A 23,385-nucleotide genomic window follows, 5' to 3' on the forward strand; every position below is an offset into this window, starting at 1 on the left:
GCTGTGCCTTAGGAGAATACAATATATTCCTCAAACACCTGCCCCAGTTGCCATTAGGGTTTCTGCCCTGATTAAGACTTCTGTTTTTTCACAGTTTTATTCTTGTATGACCTAAATTTTCTTGTGCTCAATCCAAAGATCTTTGGCACTATGGAGGCTTTGTGAAAAAAGGCCCATCATCATTCATAAAACTCAGCATAAACAGAAAGAGTTGTATCATGAAGTATGTCTTTAAAGGAACTTTTTAAGACAGATTAGCTTATTATAATTACATTATTAGGAATCTATTTCTTTCCACTAGGTAGGGAGACTACACTGGCAAAGAAATATATAATGTGTGCCTCAAGTCATAACTCCTAAGTTCTTTTTAATGTCCTAAATAAGTGACCTAATTTTCTGAAATGGTGAGAACCAGTTTTTCTCTCACATGATTTCCATGACAGCTTCCAAATGCAATTTTAAAGCTGACTTGCAGGATCAGGTCCTGCTTTTGTCAAGTGAGGTGAATTAAGGAATTCACCTGTGTATTCCTCTGAACCGCTCAGCTGTGAACTGTCAGAGTCAAATAAACTGGCCAAGATAGAATAAGATTTCTGCATTAAAAAAAAAAAAAACCTAACAAACTTGTGGCAGTGCAGCAGAATACAGTTTGCCATATTAGAATTCAGTCATAAATCAGCCCCAGAAATACTGCTCTAACAAAGAAAAAACCACATACTGTTCATAACAATAAGTGGTTAGGGCTTCACTTTTACACTTCATTGACAGAAATGGTCTTCTAATTAAACAATTGTTCACAGAAATCACATTCCAAGAACTGAAGGAAAAGAAGTGGAAAACTCATGATTGTTCCCTTTTATATTTTAGTACTATGAACTGAAATATCATTATCACAAAACTAGTTTTTCTTGAGTTCAGCCTGCTGTTTATAGTAAAAGAAATCTACATGTTAACATAAAGCTGTGAATCCAGTTTTAACTTCTTCTGATGTCAAAAGGCTCTTCATATTCAATTAATGAACCTTCTTAAATATCTAGCCCCCCATCAGCCTATTCCTTTTCTTAGCTGGTTATTGCACCTGCAGTTGTCCCATTGGATCTAGGACTTCACAGCTCTCACAATCCACATATGCTAATTCTAACTGTTTAGTGCTTGACCACAAAACTTATTCAACAGCTATAAAATCAAATCAAGCAAGCACAAAGCAAATGAAAATTTGGAGCATATATTTTATTTATCTGCACAGTTTTCAAGTTTACTTACTGGTTTTCCAGTTTTCTCAGCAGCTCTGTTCTTCAGGAATCCTGCTTGCTGTTAGCTTTTGTTACTACATCATATGGGCTGAATTTACTGGTGTTTTTTCTAAAGGGAAGAGGGACTATATATCAAGTGGCTGCCATTCTTTGCATGAGCCTGTGCTGAGGTTATTCACTGAAAGCTTGTGTCTACTGCCTTTCTGTTATCGTAGTTTTTCACCCTAGACTGTAGAAAAACAGTTGATTTTTCTCCTCAGAATATTTTAGTGATGTTTAACTGCTTGCTACTGTAAATAGTTCTTGTGTTGACTAACTGTTGCATTTAATTTTCACTTCTGTCAAACAAGAATTGCATTTTGGCACCCACATGTTGTAGTCTGGTATATTCCAACACTGGATGCATGTAGACTTCGGGAAGGAGCACTTACATTTTTTAGGTTGTTCTGACACAGGATGTAAGAATAATAGTGATTGGATTTGGTATGTGGCTTGTCCTAAAACTCTCAAAATAGAAGGTGAGAGCAAGCTCCACTTCTCTTATAGTAACAGTCTGTCACAGTTCTTCTCTAACATAGCACCTTACTCAGACGCTCATTCAAATCAGACCATTTAGGCAAGGTTAGGCTTCCTCTGAGAAGAGGGACCTGTATTTCCATACTCACAAAGGGCTGCAGTTTCTCTATGGCTCCTCGAGTCTGGGATCCTCCTTTGAAGTCTGGGTCAAGGAGGTGAAACCATTACCCCAGGAACATGAATAGTGTCAATGTTACAGGAGGAGGGAGGGATCATTGACACAGCTAAGGCCCCCTAATTTTCCTTTATATATACAAATCATATCTTACTTCCCAAGTCACTTGTGCAGCTGTGTAGGGGTTGAGCAGCCATTTTGACATTGTGCTATACAAGTAAAAAGATCATTGTATTCAGGCTCTTTGCCACTTACAATGCTGTGGCATTTATGCCATAAATTCCTAATGTGCAGTCTCTTTTGGGAGACCCCCATGAGCAATGTAGTCCAAGGATGTTTGCTGTAACTCTTCAATATTTCTGTAGGCATCAGTATGCTCATCATGGGAGGTCCTGTATAAATTAATCAACAATATTGTTAACGTCAGTTTTCATGAACACATCTCGATGTTGTATAAATATCAGCTGATCCATTTGCATGAGTCACTTATCTTCTAACAAGTCACTTTATGGTTGATGATTTTGCATCAAAAGTTCATCATTGTCTCATGGCTGCCAGTGTTCCATGAAGTGGACCTTCCTGGGGCACATTCAGGGAGTGCCAATGGATGTGACACTTAGGGCACTCAGGGTATAGCTGGCAAAGGAAAAACAAATGAGCATTGCTTACATGTTCAGCATTACCTTTAGGAGGCCTACAGAGACTCTGGTCTCTGTTTACACTAATCTTACGTTAGTGACTGTCATATTCCATTAGCAAATTTAATCTTTGTTAATGTGATAGAAAGTTGCTAATACAATGAGACTCATTATATTAACAACTTTTGCATCATGTTAGCAAAAGCAAAATTTGCTAACAGAATGCAAAAATTACCAATATGATGAGGTAATCATTATCATTATTCTAACACCTGATTATATTAAGCAGTTACTAACATTTTGTATATGAAGTCACCATTTGCACTGTGCTGGGATATTCTAGGACTGTCTGAAGTGCCTAAGTAGAAAAACACCAAATATTTTTTACAAAATCTTTTTGGAGAGAAGAGTTTCCTTTTGTATTTTGATAAAAATGTTAATTAATCAAATTCACTCTGGAATTAATTTTTTTGACCTAGAAAACTCTTTTTCCATAGACAGTAAGCCATTTAATGATCTATGTTGTGACTAAGGCAGTAAGAGAGTACAAAGAGAGCGTGGATCACTGTTGGTCTTATATTACCTTTTGGCTTTGAAAAGTAATTTCATCTAACAAGTTACATTTTACAGTATATATTATATGTTATATTTAATTCAAACATGTTAATTCACTGTTACAATTTGTATTTTTTGTAGCAAGACATACATGTATTGTAGAATATATTTACACATAAGATTCATGGTCTTCCCCAATTACCTCATAATTCTTCATTAAAAATGTACCAGGATTAAATTAAAATTCTTATAATAATATTGTTAATGTGCAGGATATAATCCAACTGCAAAACTCTTTGCAATATGTAATATGCTACATCTCTATTATAATTTCTTGGAAAACAGTCTTATAATTATTATTCTCTACAAAGCCTTAATTCTTACACAAGGTATGTAATAACAATCTTTTATCTTTAAAGATCATGTGTAGTGATTAAAGAAATCAATTTAAGCATAGATTCTTCATAAAGAAATCCTATAATGGCAGTGGGCAAGCTTTGCACACTGCTTTTTCCCATGTAAGTAGCAGAGCAGGGAAAATGTAGAGAACACGCTGGATATATAAATGTATATGCAGCAAAGGCAGACATCTTAGGCCAGCAGGAGGATGGAACTTCTCAGTTCTGAAGAAATCATCATAGAACCATAGAATAGGCTGGGTTGGAAGTGATCTTGAAAATAATCTAGTTCAAATCCCACTGCCATAGACAGGAACACCTTTGACTACCCCAAGTTGCTCACAGCCCCATCCAACTTGACCTGAAACACTTTCAGAGATGGAGCATCCACAACTTCTCTGGGAAACCTGTTCCTCACTATTCTCATAGTAAAGAATTTCTTCCTCATATCTAAACTAAATATACTATCCAATTTAGAGAGAACGATGTTAGGAGGAAGCCTGTCAGAGGCTTTGCAGAAGTCCTGATAAATGACATCTGTTGCTCTTCTCCTGTTCACTGACAGTCACCCCATCACAGAAGGCCACAGGGTTGGTCAGGCAGGGCTTGCCCTGGACGAAGCCATGTTGGCTGTGCCAAACCACCTCCCTATCCTCCGTGTGCCTTAGCACAGCTAAGGAGGATCTGTTCAATGACCTACCCAGGCACAGAGGTGAGGCTGACTGGGCAGTACTTCTCAGGGTCTACTCTTTATAGATGGGTGAAATATTTCCCTTTTTCCAGTCACCTGGGACTTCACCTGACTGCCATGACTTTTCAAATCTCATCAAGAGTGGCTTGGTAACTATATCAGCCAATTTCCCCAGGACTGTGAAATGTGTCTCATTGCATCTAATAGACTTGCCTATGTTCAGGTTGATAGTCATGAACCTGATCTTTACTTATAATGAGAGAGAGACTTTGCTCCCCCAGTCTCCATCCTGCTGTCCATCCACTCAGTAGGTGTGGGAAGTGAAGTTGCCCTTGAAGATGGACAAAAACAGTATTGAGTACCTTAGCCTTCTCCTCATCTGTTCTTACCAGTTTTCCAGCATTCTTTATTGAGGTACACCTTCTTTGACCTTCATTTTCTGGTTAATGTACCTGTAGAAGATTTACCAAGATGGTCACTGAATGTTAAGTCCATTCAAGGACTTGTAATGACTTCAGCTGAAAGTACTAAAATTTCTCAATACTCAAAGAAGAGAAGCACTGGCAAGAGGTTCACCACAGTTCTCCTTAACTTCAGAATTTATGCCAAACTTAATACAAATCAGCTTTATGTTGCTGTTTATAATTTCTAGAGAAACATCATAAGAATGTTCCAATTCAAAGCCAGCAAATGAAGAAGAGGGAAGACCATGTAGTTACATATCCTTTCTGGAGAAACTAATTTTTTTTTTTTATGCTACTGAATATTAGAAGCTACTGGAGAATTATAAACCACGGGGAGTGGGGGATGAGTAAACAAGACAAGCATTTCCTACTACAGATCTTTAGATGGAAGAGCAATTTCATAGTAACAAGGGAACTTATATAAGTGAATGTTGAATATTTATAATATTTATCTAGCCCACTATCTTATCATATCTTATCATTTAGATTAGCTGGTACTAAATACTTCCCAATCACATGTAAAATCTTCAGTATGGTAACTGTCCCATATAAGTTGGATTAGAACACTTGTTATCTCACGTAAATTTTATTATGCGTAGTGTAGCATGGTTATTCTAGTTAGCCTCAGAGATATTTAGTCCTTCTTTTGAGATAGATAGATAGATAGATAGATAGATAGATAGATAGATAGATAGATAATTGTATAGATTACATGTTGTGTGGTGAAAATTATCTATTTCAATAATTTTGTGTTTATCAGTTCAAAACGTGTTTTCCCTTCAATTTATTGAAAATATCCTGTTCTTATTGTATCTTTTATGTATCATTGATTATTTTATGTATCTCTTGTCACATTTATCTGCTCTCAAATCTACATATTTATAATCCCATTAATCTCTCTTCAGATATCCTTCTACTTAAGTTTTTCTGTTTCCATTATTCTCTTTCTTAATAACAGATGACTAGAACTAAACACAAGACTGAATTTAAAGTCTGGACCATAAAGTTACATAGTGGAAAAGTAATATGATCTTTATAAATTTATTAATTTTAAATTAATTTTTATTGTTTTCTAACATCTCATTTAAGGTAACAGTCTCCATACAGAGCATGTGTTTTCACGGAGATATTCCATTTCCTTTTATTGCCTTGTTAAAATTATTTAAAGCTCCTGAATATAGAGGAGTTTCTGTTTCTTCAAAAGTGTGCTACATCTTGCCCTTGTTTGCATGAAATTTCATCTGTTGCTCTGCTCTTCAATTGTCTGCTCTGACTTCTATTTAGGTCCTTCTCATGTTCCTCCTGATCTTCTTTTGGTGTAATAGCTGCATTTTTAAGTGTTTTGCCCACTGAAGTAAAACACACAGCAGATGGGAAGTCTGCTGAATTATTTAGGTTAGATATGCATTTAGCATGAAGGGCTAAAATGTTGAAACTATCCCATAAGAAGAAAGATTAATAATCCAGATAGACCAAAACCAGATTTCTATTTCTTAGTCTTTCCCCCTTTTTCCAGTACTGCATCTGAGGTAGAACACGGATAATTTCTGAGAGAAGCTTTTATTTGATTATAAGGATATGGTGTCCTGTAAGTTAAATGTGACTTCCCAAACAGCTGACAACAAAAGGGAAAAAATATGATATAAAAACTAGAAGTGAGCTGAAAACATAACCTGCTGGAAGTTGGCACCACAGAGGGAAAACAAGCGTTTTTGTGAGCCATGACTCATGTACCTTTTCTTTGGGCTTAGTCTCAAAGTAAAACGTATCATTGTGGAAGTATTTTAGGTACTTCCCTAAACACAAAGAAATATGGAAAGATGGATATATTTATATGTGAACATATAGCTAAAGGTCATATCCAACTTCACTTAAAGTTTACCAATTATATATTATACGTTTCTTTATAATTCCCTTTCCATATCTTCATGTAATGCATGTCTTTATCTATGGGAACTACTCTATGTGAATATGCTTTTCAAATTTCAAATTGAAGTTATCTGCATTGATGCTTCTCAAGGACAGAAGGGTTAGCTGGCACATGGGTGGGAGAAGAGTTGCTCATTAGAGAAGGTTTGTTACATGGTAACATATAATTAAGGTAATGGTCACAGCTTGTGTGACAGCAAACACTCTGGCAGTTGTTTGATTGCTGTCTGGGTCAAGAGATCAGCGTTTTCTACAAGATGTATCCACATTAGTGTGTTAGTGGACAGGTTAGAAAGCAAATTACAGCTGCCTTTCTTAGGCATATTGCTGTCGAGGCTCATTGTTTTGGGTTTTTACTGTACATCAGCAATAATACAGCTTCTGAAGACTGCATGTGACAGGTTAGGCATTTTATCCTTTGAGTAAACAGTAATCATGGTGTGAAGAAAGTGGGGCATTGGAGATTTTTCCCATTCTTTGAGATTTCCATTCTTCCTTTCTAGTTTGCTCCAAGGGCTCTTTGGGGATACATATATTAAGCCCTTTAAATAGTTCATAATAAATCTTTGTCTCGGGTTGATTCTGACAGTTTTTTAAAGAGTCTTTTAAGAGACAATCCTCAATCATTTACTAATCCATGGGGTGATCTTCAGACTTGGAGAAAAAAGAAACAGTTCAAGCTCCAGGATTGTGAAGATACAATGTAGAAAAATTTTAACTCAGAAAAACTCAGAAAATACTGTACCATGGAAATTTCACCGGTCATACCATGTTCTGACAGTGCCTAAAAGCTCATTCCGCAATTTACTCAGTTTGCAAACACTGAAGGAAGAAAAATGGATTACCAAAAAACGGAATAACTATTTTTATTGATCACCTTACTCCTTTTATCATGGGCCTGGCCTTGTTTCGTTTGGCGCTTGAATTGAAGGGGCATTATGGGAAAAAAAGTCATTGTTCCCATTGTTAAAAAATACCAAAAGAAACCCCCAGAATTCTGTCTGTTAAGTGTTTACTATTCAAGGCTTGTGATAAATATGCCAAAATATCTGCAGTGTGGGCTGATTTTTTAACATGCTGTTTCCTGTGTTATATGACAGGTTCTGATTATGTCTGTCAAAAACCTTCTTAATTCCACAGTGCAAAAAAAAAATAGATAAAGGCAGAAAATATAATAAAAGTACAATGTCTGGTCCACTTGACATTTGTTTTTACTAAATAATTTGAATGAATACTTTTCTAAGAATAATGCATGGCTGCAGCCCACAGAAACTACCCCTAGGGGTTTTTTCTTCAGCAGACTCAAGTCTGTCAGTTTTGGAGATGCTTGCTCTCAACTCCTTTTGAATTTAAATGGCATAGATCTTGTCATTATTTTCAGCTTTTTTATAAATTCCACATAAGCAAAGAATTCTGTAAGTGCTAACTTATATGTATAAGAACTCTCTTGGTGTACCTTAGGAATATTGTTGCCATATTTTAATTAAATATGCTACCCTGAGGAGAAAATACTGTAACAGGAACAAGGCAGCAATTCTAATAAGGGACAAAACTATAGAGAAACCTGGGCAGTTGGGTCTCTTACCCATTCTTCAGCCAGGAATGTGAGTGTTGGAGGTGAGGGCTGCTTCTGAGAGCACTGCCAGCTGAGCAGCACGTCCCAACAGCATCAGCTACCCTCTGTCCCAGCTGTGCTAGCAAATCCCTCAGAAACTGCAGGATTAGCAGCCTGTCTGATTCATCTTATCCTGGACCGGGTCATGGAGTGTCAGTGTAACAGATGAGAAGGGACAATTGCACAGAGAATCTTGTAATGATGGAAATGTTAACGGCATTCTGAAATACAGCTGGATGCACAGTGTAGAGGACATAAGTATTTTCATGTTTAAGTATTAGTTATATTTATGGGATTTTTAAAGTGCTAATTGTTTGGCAAAGTATGAGAAAGGCTACATTTCTTCATTTTTTCCATTACTCTTTTTATTGAAAATTACCACTGTTAGTTAAACCTGGTTTTGACAGGGGTAAGTAGATTCTGAGTATGTGAAAATACATTTTCTTACACTTTGTGTAAGAAAAAGTGTCACTTGACTATATTCTGAAATATATTATTCTGAAGCCATGACATGGTGCTTAGCACCATGCCTATTGCTACTGACTGTCCAGTGATGAAGTTATCTGTAAACAAATGACAGTTCTTCTAGACATTTATACATATTTTCCCTTGACAACATATGGTGTGTAAATCCAACTTGCATGAGTTCTTATCATTGAACCATTCTAAATTAGCTAAAAATTTGTTTTATAAAGAAAATTATTTCTTTCCCTCCATGCTTCAAAATATTTATAGAGTACTTATTTGCATTTGACACACCAATATGCATTCAGGAAAAGTTTAAACTTGGAAAGTGGAACAGTTTGATGGAGCCAACATGATAGAAATCCAAAGAAGAGAATGGAAATCTCTTTGCAGTGTTAAGCAGTTGTTCACTGTTAGCAAAGATGGACCCAGATATTTGCCACGTTTGAAAAATGTAAGAGGTCAAATGCTGCCACAGTCGTACCACCCATTTTTTTTTTCCTTTTTCAGTGTGTGAACAGAAAATGGTGGCCCCCTCTGTTTATTGCTGCTGAGCCAGTAACTGTTCACCATGGGCAGATCAGTCTGTGTTTGCACATGTGCACTTGCCGGGTTTAAACATATGCTCAGTAGCTACATACTTTTCTAGACAGGTTATTCAACAAGGTTACACAATTTGTGCAAAGTGATTTTTTTTTGTCAGGATTCTGTATGCATTGATGTAACAATCCAGTAGATACTAGCAACCAGTAACTGCCCCTTGGTTAGGCTGCATGCAAGATTCATGTATATAAAATAGTGTATTAAAGTAAACTTACAAAAGCAAAGAGCAATCATTGCAAATGTAATTTTTTTCTTCCTCTTTGGGATTCTAATTTTAAAAGCATTAAAGAAGACAGCTGCTCATGCTGTGATATGCGCTAAACAGCCTGAAGGATGGAAAAAAATATATTTGTAGCTCATAATAACTATTGACCTTTCTGATATACAGTGTTCTCTGTGTTAGCTATTCTGTTCTATCAACAGTGAAGATTGAACATGACTTTTTAATAGAAAACATGGGGTTTCAAGCTGCTTTCACAAAGGTGTTTATGTATTGTTATTTTGTATTGTAGTACAAAGACTAAGTCCTGATGCCCTTTGTCTGACATCATGTTTGTCATTAAAAAGCTCCACTGTTACTGACTGTTTCATATGAGGAATTGCCTCATAACCATTTTATAGTCGTGATAAAAGCATTGCTCCACCAGATCCAGAACACAGGTATTGAAAATAGAATCCTCAAATATCCCAGCAGCACAAAAGGTATTTTCTAAAGAAATAGATTCCTCAAGTGGCTATATTTTCAGGGAATTCCACTAAGACTTCAAACACTCACTTTTTGTATTCATACTGTTGTTCCTTGGCATACTCAGGCTGCTGCATAATGGCTTTTGCTGGATGTCATGTGCTCCCAAAGAGTATCTTTATGATGCTCCTTTTTTTCTCTTGAACTTTCCTACTACTTAGTTGCTTAGTACAGACACATCCACTAGTAGCAGCTTGACTGTGGCACTTGTGTATGTTTCCCCAGAGAGGGATCATCCAAACATCAACTTTGCAGCGTGAGGTAACTCAGCTGCTCTCCTTTCCCTCAGGGAAAAGCTTCTCCAAAAAGCACCTCCCATTTGGCATATGAAAATCTGGAAAGCAACCTCTTTATTGTGCTTTTTAAGCTCAAGCAGGCTGGCAATGTTAAGCAACATCAGAAGGGACTTTTTAATGTTTGTTGGAGGTGTTTTTATGCCATGTGCTGGGAAGGAACTTTAGTGGGCCATTATTGGCAGCTCTAAACCACAGTTATTTTCACAGCTATGCTCTGTAGTGTCAGTTAATGATTCACAAGTTACTAGGCAAGAGCAGAAAACTAGCAAGAAAGACAAAATACCCTTGGTTTTCTAGTGCAAGAAAGAGGGGGAGCAACATCAGCATTTATGGCAGCTTTGTGCTGAAACAAAATGCTTAAAATTGTTTATAAGAAGCTTCTCAGCAAGGATAATGATCATTTAAGTTGTGGAAACCAGCCACATCTCAAAGGAGATTAAACATCTAGTCCTCTATTCCTCACAGGACCATAAAGCCCTTGGGGAATCCAGTGAAGTTTTTACCCTCAAAATTAGTCAGTGTCTTTTTTTTTTTCCTTTGTTGTTTTCTCATTTCCCAGTTTCTTTTTTCCATAAACATTCCTTAACAGAGGAGAGATGTACTCTTGTTTACTACTCTCTCCTAATATCAGAACCTCTCCCATCCCTTGGGTGTGTCCTGTTTCAAACTTTATTAGGATTACTGCAAAGTGAGTAAACAGTAAGGAAATGCTATCACTGTGCTAATTTTCTTTGGGAATTTCACCACACCTTGAAAATGTAGGAGTGTTGCTGACCTTATATGAGACCTCATATGAAACCAGGTCAGGTCAGATTATTTATTCCATTGTTTAAAATAAATTAACCTTAGATGTAAAAGTGTAGAGGAAAGTTTGAGCTTCATACGCAGGATGGTTTATGTACCACTCACTCGCAAGACCATAGCAGCCCTTCAAGAGTTGTTCTGCTCTATTGGATGAGTATGGGTACATTTGTAAGTGTTCAGATTGAAGCCCAGTAGACTGTAACATTTTCACACACCAAACACTTTTCAGAGTTAAGGCTTCCTATCATGATTAGCTCCATTAATAACAAATCTTTATCATGTTGTTTTCAAACAAACAAAAAAGCCCAGTGTCTTTCACAGATCACTGACATACCAAAATTTGCTGTAAAATCTGTCTTTCAATGTCATAGTGTAACAAAAATCTTATTCATAGTTTTATCTTGGCAATATTTTATTTATAGCTCTGTCCTGGCTCTTAACTCATTCTTTATTTTACCAGATATGTGAGGAGTTCTGTGGGATAAAGTTTACATGGGAAGTAAATTGCATGTGTTTGGAATTAATAGCCTGATAAGACATTTCTAGGCTGAAGAAGAAGAAATAGAAGGAAATGCACAAGAAGAAAAGCTTTGAGGCGTTAAATAAAGTATTACTTGACCCTCTTCTGGGCTGCATCCAAAGCAGCATGGCCAGCAGAGCGAGGGAGGAGACTCTCTCCCTCTACTGCACTCCCGTGAGACCCCACCTGCAGGGCTGCATCCAGCTCTGGAGCCCCAGCACAGGAGGGGCATGGACCTATATGGGAGACAGTCGAGAGGAGGGACACAAGATGATTAGAGGGATGGAATCTCTCATACTAGGGAAGGCTGAGAGAAGTAAATTTTTCAGTCTGAAGAAGAGAAGGCTCTGGGAACAACTTATAGCAAACTTCCAGTCACTAAAGAGAGCTACAAGAAAGCTGGAGAGGGAGTTTTTACAAGGGCATGTAGTGACACGACAAGGGGGTGTGGTCATAAACTGAAGGAGATTTGGTTTAGATTAGAAATGAGGAAAAATTCTTTACTATGAGAAAGGTGGACGCTGTGTTTGCCCAAGAAGTTGTGAATGTCCCATCCATGGGAAGTGTTCCAGGCCATGTTGGATGGGCCCTGAGCAACCTGGCTAGTGGAAAGCATCCCTGCCCATGGCAGGAGGGTGGGAATTAGACAATCTTTAAGGTCCCTTCCATCCAAACCATCTTATGATTCTGTGGTTCTGTGATTATTAGTCCAATAAGGGTATTTCAGATTACTTTGGTCCTGCAAGGATAATAGAACATTCAAAAATGTCTCTGATAATACTAAATGCCTGCCTCTGAGTTTTTACTTCAGTTTCTCCTACATAACTATAGTCAGTACCTGAGCATAGTTGAATTAAAAAGCAAACAGGGTAAGCTCATTATATGTAATACTACAGGATAACTTTGCAAAGCATGGCTTATTTCTCTGCAGATCCAGCCATTTTTCTGCCCAAACTATAGTATGCAAGTAGATCAGATATTAAACACATTCTCTCACTTCCTTGGCTGTTGTATCTGAATTCACTGCTACTTCACTGAGTTGTGTTTTGCTTGAATGCATAGACTTGTATCACATTAAAACAAACTGGGATATATCTAAGTTAGTCTCTTGTTCTCCCAGTTTCAAACAAATATCTAAGCTTAACAATGTCCACCTTTCATGTGGATCATAGGCCAGTAATTACAGTGATTATAAAAATAGTCATATCTCTAGATGTAAATATATATAGCATATTCTTTAGAAATTGTGAAGGAAATAAATATATTACATGTAATGCTTCAATGTCAAATTGCTTGCAAAAAATTAAGGATTTTGCAAAAGACAATCTAGGCCATACCGTCAGTTATTGGATCTGGAAAATGTGGAGAGATAAGAGTAGGGGAAAAAAAAAATTAATAAAAAAACATTACAAGATCTAGATTTCAACAGAAATCTGATAGCATTTAAAGTTTATATGCCTTTGAATTTCTAATAGGTCTATAGGTCATGAAAAGTGTATTGTCTTAACCTTGGAGGTAGAGTGACAAAAAAAGAACAGTTTATTATCTTATCTGAAAACATTACCTAGATATAAATTCTTTATAAGTCATCTTTCTTTCCATTTTTTTTAAAGATCTGTCCTGAATCGTCCTCTTTTGAGTGATGCCTTATCCAGCTTCCAGTATTATTCCTCCCATATAAAGGAAAGAATGGAACTAAGTCACCTAAAATCTAGTCCAGTTCTTGACTTTTTCAGTTTTATAGCAAATTTCAAAACAGAAATTTTATGAGTTTTACCCAGTCACCTAAAAGTACCATGAATTTCAAATCCAAATCTGGTTATTTGGGAACTCAAGTTCCTGTTTCTAATTGGTACAGTTTACAGCAAAAATATTATTCCTCCTTTTAGAAACAGTATTGCTTTGGAAGAGTGAATGAGCCTTTGCCACCCAAAATGTTAAATAAGTGGTTCATATAGTCCTTGATTTCACAGGGTGCTGAGGACACTGGTGAGACCAAGAGAGCACCTATAGAATTTGCTATATAGTTGTTTACTCTGTGCTCTTTAGTTGGTCTCCAGGCAGGCTCCCAGTGGCCACAAATAGGCCAAAGTGGTTCATCCAAGTAGCCCAGGAATCTTCAGCAGTTTCCTAGAACAAATTTTAGCTTCCACTACTTGCCCATGTTCAGCCTGTGATCAGCCTGAACCCACTTCACTTTAAAACGTTCATTTGCCAATTGCTAAGTATAGTAACTTGCACTCATTGGAAATAAATTGTCTTAACTTGTAGCTTTTGTCTTTTATTTGTTGGGTGAGTAGTTGTGAAAATCTATCTTTTAGTTTATAAAATGATCAAATTTTATCTGTAAGATACTGAGAGAGAATGATCTTGGCAAATAGTGATTTTTTTGAGAGTCACTTTTCTGATTAAAGGCAGTTAAGTAATCAAGGTTAAATTTTCTTAGTCTTTTAATGCCTGGTTACAGACAATAAACTGCACAGAAGAAAGAGAAACATTTAAAAGCTGCATCTAGTCCAACTGAAAATGATAGATTTATAGTACCTATAAATTCATCTGAACATAATGATTCCCTATGCAAAGGTTTATAAGCCTTTAAGAAAATATGAGAAGAGGTTTGCAAGGGTAGAAGATAACAGGAAAAGAGCTCCCTTTTTCTGACTGTTTTGTATGTTCGCTTTTTTTGTTTCTCTTTTAAGAGCTGGCTGTATAGTTGGTGTTTGAGAATGTGCTTTTAAAAATGTATGGATATATGTTTTCAAGGAAGTGAAATGAAAGCCAGGTGAAACCTTCCTAAAATGTTACAAAATTCAGAAAATCCTTTATGTTAAACCATAAGGTATTTTTTTCCACCAATCTCAAATTCCTTGTTGGTTTTTGGTTTTCCCTCTATAACTTCCTTTCTTCCTAAGAATGAGAAGCCTATCTTTTCTCTGTTTGGCATGCAAAAATGCATTTTTCTCCTCTCAATTATTTTTAATGCTTGTCAAGAAAAAAGCTCAGAAGTTGGTAAACATTATTCAGCCTACTGTAGCAGCTTTTTGTTATTTAGGACATAAATCAAATGTGGAACTTCTTTTTTCCTGGGGGACAAATTGTTTATCTAAATTTGAATATGCTTGTGAATCACTCATAGGGACAGTACTTGTGCTATTGCTGTGTATGAGCCATTATTTGCATTAGTTTACATTGTTTTGCTTTATAGCATTAAAGTAGTCAGACTGCACGCACGTGTACGGTACCTCTGCAGAGCCCTGCAGGATGAGAATCATGGGCCTCAGTCCTCCAGACAGCTATGGCCATGTTTATGCACCATCAGAAGAATCAGAAGAACTCTTCCAGCACGTGAAGTTTAATGATGCATGACTGCTTTGTGAGGACTGGGGCCAAGATCATTCCCAAAGCAAAGCCCATTGAGGGATCAGAGATATAGAGTTTGTCCACAGAAATGTTTAGAATCACAGAAGTTCACAGAATATTCTGAATTGGAAGGGACCTACAAGGATCATCAGGTCCAACTCCTCAGTGAATGGCCCATACACAGATCAAACCCACAACCTTGGCATTACCAGCACCATGCTCTGACCAACAGAGCCAGTCTCAGTAAGATGATAACAAAACAGTTTTGTGAATTGGCTGCTCTTTCATAATATCTTCCCATTTGCCTCTGTGGCCTCTTACTTGAGCTTTTTAACATTTGTGACACTTCCATATGGGTGCAGTAGATTTCAGCTTCGTTCCCTTTGAAATGGAAAATTCATTCCTTGTGTCTAGAAATCTCATCCTGCATTATCAGCTTTGGGAGCGGAAAGAGAAGACGTTTATTCCTTTAGTAGTATCTGCTGAAGATGTTTAAGGGCACACAAAGGCAAGTGCTTTCCCAACAGAGTACACAATTACCTGCTTTGCAAAGACAACCCAGACTTATTTCTTACACTTCTAAGTCTGACAGTGTAAAATACTTTAATTCACATGCAGTAAGCATTGACTTTTATCACATAATTAGCATTCTAAACTCACAGTTTCAGAAGTTTATAACTCAACAGTAGGTTTAAACTCAGTAAATTCAAGCCAGAAGCCTTATTTTTCAGTGTAAAAAGACACCTTTTGTTTCTACAGTATCAAGCTAAGTGGACCTTGTTTATTTCAGGCTTTTTAAAGGTTTAGATTTTTTTTTTAATCAAAAATTAATTGCTAGAGTTTCATTCTGATATTCTTCAGATTGCAAGTCTGCTTTGACATAATTGAAAAAAAAATTGAAAAGGTTCAGTGATAGGCATTTAAAACCAACTCCTGAGAACTCTTAATGGACCATATTCCAAATATTCCTGTGCAAATCTCACTGACATCAATGAAGCTGTTCTGTGTACGTCCTATTTTTAAAATCCTGCATGCATAATCACCATCAGCATTGTTACAGTACCTACCGTGGGTGGGTGCAACTCTGAATGCACATTTGCACTATCAGCCCTAATGGTTCTCTCTTGAGAGAAATTCAAAATGCTGTTCATAAGCTGTTCTGGACTTTTTGGTAACCAATCCCATTTCACACATACACTCTCAGATACTTCTTGTTAAAGAAAATCAAACACTTCAGAATATATATTTGTGTGACACTGTTCCAGTCTGTTGGATAAAATATGTGCACTTTATAATATTCACTTAGAGATGTATAGGTCTGTACATAGTATAATAACAGCAAAATTATGTTAATCTTATGATATATGATTAAATGAGCCTAAAAATGTCAATGCCAAGTACACTTTATGGTATGTCAGTTATTATCCTTTCTTTCATTTAACTGTGTATGAAAGAGAAATTTTAATTTCCATTTTTTGGGAATGTTGCATATGTATTACAGCCTGATCTTTTTTTGAGCATAAGATATCATGTGTTTAATTCTGTATGTTTAGGTAATTGCCATTAGAACACAGGAGGACATATTGTACTTATTGCCGGTACTAGAGTATAATGTGCTGGACTACAACAACTACGCTTGTTAAGCTGATTTTAGCATTTCTTCACACAGCAGGAAGCACCCATGCTGTGGCTTCTTAATGTACTCTTTAACTACTGTACTGTACTGTACAATAAAAATAATAATTAATTATGAACCTCACCTTACTAGTACTGCTGCTATCTGGGTGATTTTGGCTGCTTTTTCAGGGTTTCACTGTCCCACACCCTGAAAAATATCTTTCCCTTCAGAGTTTTATTTCTTATGTGATATTGCTGAACAGAGCTGAATTTTTTGAGGACAGGTTTGTTGCATGGATTGTGATGGCTTCACATTTGTTCAGGTCTCCAAGGACCCGCACCAATAAATGTGAAAGAGACAACAGCAGAATGGCATACTTTTCCATTTCCACCAGGATGAAAAAAATACTCTAAATTAAGTCTAACCTTAAATGTATAATCTGTCCTTGGGAGAAAAAAAAAAGGATATAGCATCTTCAAGCTCTTGGCATCCCTTACGAGAAAAAATTGGTTCTAAGGGTCTCTGATCTTGTGTTTTAGTAAAATAGAACTGCACGGCTGACTGACAGTTCTGATCTAAAGCATTTACGTTTAAGTTTTGCTCTCTCTGCTTTTGATTAAAACTAATGAGCTCATTTAATTCAAAATGGGAATCTCTGATAAGAGAAATAAGGTTGATGTGATTGGATTAGAGGGGCAAATTAAACTCTTAGAGCAGAAGTTTGTGCTTATACAGTGTATTAAAAAGCTGTTGGCGTATTATGGTGTGTTAGATGATGAGAAAAATTTCATAGTAATTCATATTTAATCAGAAGAAATGAAAGTACTAAATATAACATGGCTCTGCTTTTCCCTCGAGTGATAAAGAGCTGTACATTTAAAATGACATCAAATTCATGCTCTCTAAAACAAAAAAATCTTAAGAGACACACTGAAGAAAGGGGCACTGTTGTCAGTTATCACAACAGAGCTCAAATGTCACAAACACAAGACAAGTTGACCACATTAAATCAAGGACAATTCAATAAAATCCTTAGCTCACAAACAAATTTTTGCACTTCTGTTGACTGCATAACAAAGGCATTTTAAATACTTAAACACTTTCTACTAGTAGTTTGTGTGGTTCTCCTAAACAACAGAAGTACAATTTCAAAATATTTCTTTTGTTCCTTGTTAATTCCTCACTGAAATTGAAATTTCTTTTATATCAAATAATGCCTGTTTATTGTAAGCTGCTCCAGAATTTTCCCATTAAGTATTTTGGGGATAAGTTGATTATCAGGGCTAAAAAAGAGGAATCGTAAAGATTGTATAAAGAATACCTCAGTGCTGATGCTATTTTATCATGATTTAGACTGAGTCTTAAGTAATTTAAGTGATTGCGGTTAAGGGAGGGAGAAGTGCAGGTGAGAGCTGTACTTAGTCGTGAGCAAGTAATATCCCTTCAGCTGGACTAGAAAGATGTTTCATTAATGACTAATTAATCACCAATAATTGATGATATGATGACAATAATAATAATATGTGTCATTTACTTGAGAATTCTTGCCTTCAGGTTGTTTAATGTTTTATTGATAATAAAGGCCCTAATTTAGCCTCAGTAATATGGAAACCAAGGCACACAAATCCAGCACTGACTCAGGTATCACTGCAGTTGAGAAGTGACTAGGGAATAAAAATCTGCAGAATGTGCAGCCTGTTTCAGGAGAGAATTGCTACCTAAGTGAGACTTTGCCTTTTACAAAATACTGACAAACAGTTTTTAAAACAATGTCATACACTCTAGCAACATACCCTCCAACTCCAGTCATCACTAAATTGTGCAAGAAAGAGTTAATGAGACAAATCTCTGTTAAAAATTCTATGGGAAAAATAACTTGAAAATGAGACATACTGAGTATATGTATATTTTTGTAATTTCTTTTTTGCTAAATAAACATTTTCTAAATGAGGTAAATTGATTACAACACTCTTAGCATCCATCAGTCATTTATTTTTAGTGAGTTCAAGGATTGCACCTGAAAAATAGCTTAGAGGGGATGTATAAAATCTAAATTATGTGTATATGTATTTTTTCTATTCCCTAGTGGAAACTACAAACCCCAGTTTGCTAACCACTGACAACACTCTAGAGCGCTCTTTTTTCATCCGAATGAAATCTACACTGACCAAGCGAGGAGTGCACATCAAATCATCAGGATACAAGGTAAGGGTTGCACTGTAACATGAAATATTGACATCTTGAAATTATGCTCATTCATGTTCCAGGAGCACCTTAATAGACAGAGAGAGGAGCTATTTCACATTTGCATATGTCTCATTCCTTTTGTTAAAGAATCATTAATACATATTTTCAGCCTGAGGTTTGGCTTTTGTACTGCACTTCCATTAAATTGATCATTATGATGATAAATGTTGATGATAACAGCATGATAGCCTTCAAAAGAGCAACATTTCCAAAGTAAAGGTATCTTTTACCAAAGAAGGTGAGTCAGAGTAACATCATTTTTCCCACAGTGGAAAATTACTGTGCATTTTGTAAGACTGTTAGTAATTTTTGGTTTATGCTTTTCCCAGAGAGGCTGGATTTCTTCATGCAGGCAGCATGCTATTTCATTTTTCTGCCATTCCAGCTGTAGGAAACAATGAGCCACATTGAGTACTTTTCCACCATTTTTCTTTCATTGTCTGTCTGAGGGGCATCTGCTGCTGGGGATCATATTTGCTGGATTTCAGAGTCTTTTAAGATATGAAAGTCTCTTGTTTCTTATCAGCAGTAATCTCATTTTTCTTCAGTCGTATATCGCTCATAGCGCCTGTAGCTATCACTGGCTTTGCAGTATACTAAAACTAGAAGGAATAGCACATTTTTAACATTGTCAACTTGTGGAATGAAATATGTCATCCATTAAGTTTTATACAAGATAAAAGAGTGGTGCAAGAAAGTAAGTCTGAGAATGTGTGGGTATTTAAAGAAGTTGCTTGTGAAAGTTCATTTAAAAGCTTTCACAACCATTTTGTTTTGGTTTTAGAGGAAGACTTAGAGAAGCTTTAAAGTAAAGTTCCCCAACTCACTTTTCCCAAGAAATTCTCTAAGAATATAGCATTATGGTAGCTACCTGAGGAGTAAAAATCTAGCAGAAATATCTTCTTTGCAAGCAAGTGACTGTGAATCATGCTCTTGGATGGTTTCTGGGTGAAGATGATTAAAGTTGTTGCTAGTAGAAGTTTTAAGTCCAAAGCAATGGTTTCTAAGGCATCACAAGTTTTTGATCTGTGTCCTATTTAATTGTCAACAGCTGAAAGAATGCACTGAGTACTTGTTCATGCTTGCAAGTCTAGGAAGATACCAAGACCAGGAAGTGTATTGACAGTGAAGTGTCTTAGGAGGAAGAAGGAGAATTAATAAATAAATTAATTAATTAATTGGCACATCATGGAGCCATAGAATGGTTTGGTTGGAAGAGATCTTGTTTTTTCAGGTCATTGAAGTTAAACTAATTATCATTATTAGGTATGGTCCACCAGGCTTGGACAAAGTTAGATTGATAGAGAGCTTACTTTGCTGGATATTTGTGATGCAATAATAATGGGTAAAACATAGGGAATTTGTCTGTGGATTTTGTAGTCTCACTTTTTTTTCCAGATGTAGCTAGGAACAAAAGTTAGATGTGTGAATGACTCTGTCATTCTCTCTCTTGGACTCCTGACTATCTAATTTTAGTCTAGCATCAGAATAGGACATATAAGCTGGCTTCACAAGGTGAGTTTTTTACTCATTGCAATACAATTTTTGAAATTCACATTAGACCCTTGGCTCAAAAGACATGGTAATGTCTATCATGTAAATACAATTTTATTTCTCTTAGCATTTCTAATGCCTCATGGCAGCATTTAAAACCATTACTGAGATGTCACAAGTACAGCAAAATTAGTTTTGAAAGATCTGATATATTTTTTAGCCAGTTTTTTCCTGAACACAATTAATGGATAAAAAGAAAAAGTATGAAAGCCAACAAAACTGCCTGTAAATAAAATATTGGGGGTTTTCCAAATTTTTTCACGAGGCAAGTCAGCTTGAGTAAAATCGCATAAACAGTGTGCAAGCCCTAGGCAGGTGTAAAAATAGACATGCAGTTCTTCTGCTGTTTGATGTTTTTAAGGATTTTGTAACTGGCAGTATTTAGCTGTGTCCAGCAATATGAATTGCACTCTTACAGTTTTTCAAAAGCTTGGTTATTGGCACTCTGTGTTCCATGGAAAGACCATTATCCATGGCCACAGCAAGCCCCAGAAAAATAGTACATTTATTTTAGAAAATTTGGATCAAGTGAATATCCTTTTAACTGAGCTTTCAGAACTGCCATGTTTAAACATTCTTGTCAGTTGGTGTATCAGACAAGCATAATAAAACTCAACCGCTGTAGTAAAAGTCTCTTTTAGGAATCTTGGTAATTGATTTCTAAAAGTCCAGTACTAGAACAAACTCAAGGCCAAAATTAAGAAATATTCATAAGCTTTACGGATGTACGTCTATAAGAAATTATCAACAAGGAAGAATAGTTGCATAACATTAACAAAGATCGTGGGAAAAGCTGGCCAAGTTCTGCATGAGAGATCCCTGGAAGTCCTTCAGCACTTAGTCAGGAAATACTGTGCCAGCTGGGATCATGGGCAGCAGACTTCCTGCAGGAAATCCTGGTGGAGCAGGCCCACTAAAGAGCCAGTTTCTCACACCTTCAGAATACAAGAGTACTGAATTTCCCATCTGTAAAGTACAAGGGCTCTTTGCTAACACCTTCCCTTGAGCTCTTGTAAGGGGGGATTCAGGGGTAACCCCTCTGAATCAGCATGCAACCTTTCACTGGGAGCAGGGTGCGAGGAACTGTTTGTGGTATGAGTCAGATTTTAGCTCTCTCAAAGGTATTCAGCTCCCCATGGATTCAGACCTCCAGCAAGGACAAAATTTTTTCATCTTTGTGAAGTAGTTGTGTCTTGATCCAAACTCTTTCTGAGCTCAGAACCACATCATCATTTTGCCTTGCTTTGAGGACTGCTGGTGAATGTTTCCTGTAGACAGCAAATGATTGAGGTGGTCCACAAGGTGCTTAGTCAATTTTCAGAATGAGTGGTCCCTGCCTTAGGACAATCACATAAAAGTGAAAACAGTCCAAGAATAAAATTGATTAATCATTCAGGTTGATCTAGTCAGAACTAATTTTCTATCAAAAGAAATGTTATAACAAAAAGCAGACTGATAATTTAACACATATGTATGCCTCAAAGAAACCCTGCTCTAGACAATTCTGACTTAAGATGAACCTGTTTATAGTCCCTTCCTGAACTGATATAACTAGTTCTGAATTACACGTAAAGATGGAGGTAATGGCCTTTTTCCATGAATTATATTACCTTAAAAGTGTAAGTGGAAAAGTGATTACATGATTAATCCTTCCTCTCTCTTTCCCTTTCATTGTTCCCTAGCACTCTCCTTGAATTAGAATTTCCCATTCTTAATGGTCTTAGGCTCAGAGGTCTGCAGGAAAAGAGTTTACATTCAGTACTAGAGTTATTAATTTTTCAGTTAATAAATTGAAAATCTTTAAAAACAGTGAAATAAAATTTAGTCAACTGATAAAACACATGGAAAACAAATAAAAAGAAAAAACTTCTAATTCCATTCACTGCAAAATTCAGAATGTATTACAATTGCAGCTGTTGTCTGAGATACATGCTGGAGAGACTTACTGTTTGTTCTCCATTGAAAATGGAAATCATCTTCCTTTTTTTTCAATATTTATTTTTTCATCATTGAAATATGGTTTTGTATTTAATTTTGATTTTATCTTCATTTTGGTTTTATTTTCATTTTCCTCCCTTTGAGGGTCACAGTTCTGTCCACTCAAAAGTTTTTCCAACTTCAATTTTTCTACTGTCTGACTTACTCAATCATATTTCAAAGCTAATTTTAATTCAAAATTATATTTTTCAGGTCCAGTGGTAAATTTTCTACTCCTACAGTATCCTATTATTGTTCTGTCATGTTTACTTGCCCATCAGATTACGCTAGAATTTTCTTTGTTCAAACTTTCATTAACTGATACTGTTCTCTTGAACAAAGCTTAACTAAGGGTTCAAGAAGTAGTCAAAGCATCAAGCAGCATCCGAGTCAGTAGTTGCCAGCTGTTTCCAGCTCATCAGCTCATCAGAGGTGCTAGTATAGATCCAGGCATACTCCTCTACTGTTTTATGGAACAGCACTCTCTCAGCACTCTGTAATATGAGCTATTACAGAAGTGGATAAGCAAACGAGGAGATTGCCTTGTTCTTTTGCTGCCACTGTGGCAATCTCTGAATGGGGTATAACCAACGTCTGTTGCCTCTCCATCTCCCTCAAAGCTGGCAAGTAAATATCTTGAAGACCCATCAGCAGAGTTAAGGATATCCTAGAAAACCTTCAGGCTGTCCCTTCCAGTGGACAGACTGCGTAAAAATAAGTAAATTGCTATATTTAAAAAAATTGGTTTGGTAAGTTTCATTTAGACATTTGTATGGTTTGTTGCACATCTAATTTCTGCAGTTCAGAAATGGAGGATGCAAGTTTGGTTGGCTATACCTCATACATCAGTTGCATGAGGTGTATCAAAATCCTTTAAATAATACTCAAAACTCCAGAAAAGTGTTTTCACAAATTAGTCTTGTAGCCCTTATGAATTCTTTTTTTTCTTTTTTTTGACAATG

The 23,385-nt window shown here is 36.4% G+C and overlaps 1 protein-coding gene across 3 annotated transcripts in view; it reads left to right on the forward strand.

The window, feature by feature from the left end:
- NPAS3 (neuronal PAS domain protein 3) overlaps positions 1-23,385 on the forward strand; it is a 595,746-nt gene that overhangs the window by 522,138 nt on the left and 50,223 nt on the right. For all 3 annotated transcript variants that reach the window (XM_066551546.1, XM_066551547.1, XM_066551548.1), the window contains one exon: positions 18,732-18,850. In XM_066551546.1, coding sequence (XP_066407643.1) covers positions 18,732-18,850 — 119 coding nt within the window. The remainder of the gene's footprint in view (positions 1-18,731; positions 18,851-23,385) is intronic.

Source organism: Molothrus aeneus, chromosome 6 (genome assembly GCF_037042795.1).
Source record: "Molothrus aeneus isolate 106 chromosome 6, BPBGC_Maene_1.0, whole genome shotgun sequence".
In the NCBI taxonomy this organism is placed as follows: Eukaryota; Metazoa; Chordata; class Aves; order Passeriformes; family Icteridae; genus Molothrus; species Molothrus aeneus.